This window comes from Prunus mume, linkage group LG1 (genome assembly GCF_029339155.1).
Source record: "Prunus mume cultivar Tortuosa linkage group LG1, ASM2933915v1, whole genome shotgun sequence".
Classification (NCBI taxonomy): Eukaryota; Viridiplantae; Streptophyta; class Magnoliopsida; order Rosales; family Rosaceae; genus Prunus; species Prunus mume.
This window is the reverse complement of record NC_142698.1, coordinates 31,469,453-31,474,771: the sequence shown is the minus strand read 5'-3', so window position 1 is coordinate 31,474,771 and position 5,319 is coordinate 31,469,453. Positions and strand designations below refer to the sequence as shown.

The window sequence follows — 5,319 nt, the reverse complement described above, 5'->3', positions numbered from 1 at the left end:
AAACAGAAAGAAAATTGCTATGAGAATTGATATGTAAAGATGAGTTTGACAATAGATATGCTTTCTTATTTGGATCAGATTGGATCGGAGTAAACACGAATGGGAGCAAGCATGTGTCGCTCCAAGAATTCCATAATTGAAGAGTTTATTAACCATATGAAATCAGAGGATGAAAATGAAGCAAACTCAACCGCTATGTTTCTTCCCATAATAAGCTTTCGTTCAAGGCATTTTTTTTAATGACTCGGCTGTGAATATAATTTATTTCTTGAAACAGAGTGATATTTTGAAGAGCAAAGAAGAACGTGGAGAATTAATGACAATTTTCATACTCTACTGCTTGAACAAGTCTATGGCTAGCGTAATTGCTAAACTCATCCTTATATATTTCTTGTCAAACTTTTTTCATCCTCTTCCAAAATAACCTCAAGAATATCTCTTTTTCTTTCTCCTATCGTTTTGACCTTTTAAATGAGATTATTGCTGGACATGAAGGACAATTTAATGTAATTATTTGGGTAGAAAATTTGAAAGTTTTGAAAATTTTGATTCTTGACAATGGTCAAACTTTTGAATATATTTTTCTACCTAGATTTATTTATTTATAAATACGCCACTAATTCCTTATTACGATATATCCTTTTTGTAAGTACAATTACGCCAAAGGAAGTGAAAGAATAAATCAACCCAAAGGAAGTGCCTGAAGCTCAAGTATATTGGGTACATACGTAGAGTTTTAATTGTGTGTCAAATTTGTTTCCACAGTTTGACCCATTGGTTATAAGAGACTAAATCAGACTTAGCGGCTCTACTCACACAAAAACTCATTCAAATATGAAAGCTTTCATTTCCCTTTGTACCATGACATTCTACGTAGTTGCCCCCTCAAACCCATTCAATGCCCATCTGTGTTTTGTTCTCATTTGCAGCACGTACTTCCTCCTCTATATAAAGGCCATGAAGCATGCCAGCCAGAGCCAACTTATACTTATCAAGATTATTACCAACAAAAAAACCTCAAGTTATGGCAATGCAATTACGATCTTTTCTCTTAGGCGTGCTGCTACTAATTGGCTTTGCATTGACAAATAGCAAAGCAGATATTAGAGCTCCACCCACGCATTTTGACACTGCTTCTCTCAATAGGAGCAGTTTTCCAGAAGGGTTCATATTTGGCGTAGGTTCTGGATCTTACCAAGTAAGTCCTTCCTTCTTCTAGGCTTTAATTTAATTTCTGTTCTGATTGGTTAGGGTATTCTTTCAAATTCAGATCAAGCATCGATCCTTGCAAGAATATTGACATCTTCTTCATTGTGTCTCTTGTGTATTTCAGTATGAAGGTGCTGCAAACGAAGGTGGTAGAGGACCAAGCATTTGGGATACCTTCACCCACAAATATCCAGGTCTGTCCAATCAAATCATGAATTAGTTAAAATAACAAAATGGTATTACATTTACTCTTATGCTCTAAATATTTAATTAAATTTTCAATGATTTATTGCAGAAAAGATTAATGATAGCAGTAACGGAGATATCGCTGTTGATCAATATCACCGCTATAAGGTTCATGACCCAATGTGCACATATTAAATTTTGAAGCATGAAGAAAACTCTGGATATTGAAGATAAGCTCCCCATAATGTTTAGCTCTTTCTCATAAAATCTTTTTTTGTTATGCAATGTAGGAAGATGTGGGGATTATGAAGAATATGGGGTGGGATGCTTATAGATTCTCTATCTCTTGGTCAAGATTATTACCAAGTAAGTTCATCCACATCCTCACATTTGGTTGTCACCAATCGTCAATATTTCTGCCTTCATGTTGATTTTAGCTTAAGTAATGTGTCCAAGTTGTCTACCGAATAATATAAAAAAGATTTTTGTTTCAATTAAAATAATTAATTGAAATAACTGAAGCAAAAATATTATTTTTTTTCAAAGATAAATTAAATAGAAGTCGAAGTTCAAGTTTCGACATATAGTCCAACTTTTTTAAAGTTCAGTTTAAATTGTATCGGTGCACTTATTTCGTTATTTCCTTGTTTTGTTTTAATCATTAGATGGAAAGTTAAGTGGAGGAGTGAACAAGGAAGGAATCAAATATTACAACAATCTCATCAATGAGCTCTTACGCAATGGTGAGTCATCCCACCTCACATGATCAGTAATTTATAAAATTACAGTTTCATGCAATCATAAAAAAAAAATTTAAAAAAAAACTCGTTTTATCAAATTTATAATTCGCTTTTATTGATCATGCCATTTATAGGTCTAACGCCATTTGTGACACTCTTCCATTGGGATCTTCCCCAAACTTTAGAAGACGAATATGGTGGTTTCCTAAGCCCTCATATTGTGTAAGTGAAGAAATTAGTCCTCTTAATCGTATTAATAATTCAATTAATAAATACAATTATGACATTTACATTCTGATATGTGTATATACAGCAATCATTTTCAAGATTACGTAGAACTTTGTTATAAGGAATTTGGTGATCGAGTAAAGCATTGGAGCACACTGAATGAGCCATATACCTTTAGTAACTTTGGTTATGCAATCGGGTCTCATGCGCCGGGACGATGCTCTACTTGGCAGCAACTAAACTGCACCGGGGGAGATTCATCTACTGAACCATATTTGGTAACACACCACCTGCTCCTTGCACATGCAGCTGCCGTAAAATTGTACAAAAATAAATATCAGGTACAATTCATCAGTTTTTTTGTTTCTCATAATATTGGATTCTAAGTTGTAACAAGAGAGCGACTACTTTACTTTTTTGTGACTCTAAAACAAACAAACTAAATGTTCTTGTGCAGGCCTCTCAAAATGGAGTGATAGGGATAACACTAGTGTCACATTGGTTTGAGCCCCTATCAGAAGAAAAAGAAAATAAGAATGCTGCATTACGAGCTTTGGATTTTATGTTCGGATGGTAAGTGTATTTTGAATTTACTTATGAATATGTAATATTTACTACTTACTAGCAAGCAATGTATATTATAATGTCAAGTTAATGCTTGAAAATTTTACATTCTTGTAGGTTTGTTGAGCCATTGACAAGTGGTGACTATCCTCAAAGCATGCGATCTCTTGTCGGAAGCCGATTACCAAAATTCACGAAAGAACAATCCGAGTTGCTAATTGGTTCATTTGATTTTCTTGGACTAAATTACTATGCTGGTTACTATGCAAGTGATGCACCTCAAAATAACTCTGTATACGCAAGCTACACAACAGATGCTGGAGTTAATCTTTCATGTGAGTAAAAATTCAGAATTTAATTCATGCAATTTAAGTTTATAGACTAATTAGATTCTGATATTCATATACGTTGTGGCAGCTGAGCGTAACGGGGTCCCCATCGGTTCAAAGGTGCACATCAAATTACTAGATTATGCCTTTATGATTTTGACCATTAATCGTTTTGCACTTACAAATGTGACTCCTAAAAATCTAAATATCTTCAAATTTGGGTGCAGGGTGCTTCGGAATGGCTAAATGTTTATCCACAAGGAATTCAAGATCTTTTACTCTACACAAAGAAGAAATATCACAATCCAGTCATTTACATTACTGAAAATGGTAATTATTTCTAGCCTTAAGTAATTGCATGATCAATGTTTCACATATTTTTGGTGTAAAACACACACAAGTAGTACAAAGTCTCTAAATTTAAAATGTATTATATTGTAGGTGTGGATGAGTTCAATGATCCGAAATTATCACTTGCCGAAGCCCTTAATGATACCCATAGAATTGACTACTACAATCGCCACCTTCATTATGTTCAAAGTTCTATTGAGTAAGTATATTAACAAATTCATTTAGAATATATATCAACACACATATGTATATGGTCTAGCTTTAGATTTTGAGTTATTGATTCATATTATTGACATAAATATATTTAATTTCTTTTTAGCAATGGTGTCAAAGTGAAGGGATTCTTTCCATGGACGTTGCTAGACAACTTTGAATGGAGTTCGGGATACAGTGTTCGATTTGGTATTACCTATGTGGATTACAACGATAGGCTTAAAAGGCACCCAAAACTGTCGGCGCACTGGTTCAAAAGTTTCCTTAAGCCGTATTGAAAACTTCATATCATATACTTCATTCAATATTTGTATTTAATTCAACAATGTGAATTTTATGTATTTACAATAATTCTAGAGATTCAAAATTTATGTACATACAAAATTTGAATTCCAAATTTGTGTACATACAATAATTTCAATTTTAGTCCTTGTATAAGATTAAATTTCCATTAAACCTCGTGTAAAATTAGACATTGATTTTTAGTCCTTTGACGACTGTCAACATACATATAATTATGAAACTCATTTGTTTGTAGTTCTTTGAGTGATTGGTCCTAATTTTCATCTATTTGTTTAAATTCCATTGCACTTTGACCATTATACCATAATAACAAACAAAAATTGAAATTTCGTGGCCCATTGTTTAGAGGCTACATCAGTTTCAATTTGTCACCTTAAAGAAAATTTTAAGAGAAATGTCGCCTTAATTTTTGAAAATTCATGATTTGTCATATGACCTTAACGTCATCCAATTTTTCATCCATTCTCAAGGGTATTTTAGTCTTTCCAATATGTAAATCCTCTGTGAAGCTCCTTTTTCGAACAAAATGCACCACCGGTGACTCCAAGCAATCCCTCGTCCACCTTAAAATCCATTCCTCCCCTTCCCTCATCAAAGCCCCTGCTTCCATTCCCCATTTCCTCTTCCCATTCTGAATTCTCTCTCTATGATGGAACATCTCCCTCCACACACAAATTCCCTCAGCCCACCCAAAACTGAGTTGATTTCCTCTCTACAAAAATCAAAGACTGAATAACCTCACAAAATCAAAATAGTTATAAATATTTATCTTCGAAGTCCATATAAGCACTCAAAATAAAGCTGAGAGATAGAATATAGAAGTGATCAACTGTAACATCCCGTTCCGAAATTTAATTGAATTTAAAAAATTCTAAAGTGAAAGAACGACTTTAACCTTAGGGTTCCTTGGTAGTTTAAAGTTGAATTTTTACTCAAGGCTCATGTTGGGAATTTTCTTGGTTCCTTTATGTAGTGCTCGAGCTCACGAGTTCGTAAACACGTGGTGGGCCCAAATCGGAGTTGAAATGAAGAAGTTAAGATCTACATAAGTTTAGCGGCACAACCGTAATTTTTGCAAAGTCAAATTATAAAAAGCTTGACAGCTCCTTCTCTCTGACTTCTCTCTCTCTCTCTCTCTCTCTCACACACACACACACACACACTCACATCGCGATGCTGTCACTTTGACAAGGATG

General features: G+C 34.0%; 1 protein-coding gene across 1 annotated transcript; it reads left to right on the top strand.

Moving 5' to 3' along the window:
• Nucleotides 1–949: 949 nt before the first annotated feature.
• LOC103329120 (beta-glucosidase 12-like) lies at nt 950–4,364 on the top strand. The gene is made up of 13 exons (XM_089042658.1): nt 950–1,198; nt 1,334–1,403; nt 1,505–1,563; nt 1,686–1,761; nt 2,061–2,138; nt 2,270–2,357; nt 2,449–2,704; nt 2,821–2,936; nt 3,045–3,262; nt 3,345–3,376; nt 3,484–3,586; nt 3,698–3,806; nt 3,927–4,364. The coding sequence occupies exons 1-13, from the start codon at nt 965–967 to the stop codon at nt 4,096–4,098; spliced, it is 1,611 nt and encodes a 536-aa protein (XP_088898784.1). The 5' UTR covers nt 950–964; the 3' UTR covers nt 4,099–4,364.
• Nucleotides 4,365–5,319: the final 955 nt, after the last annotated feature.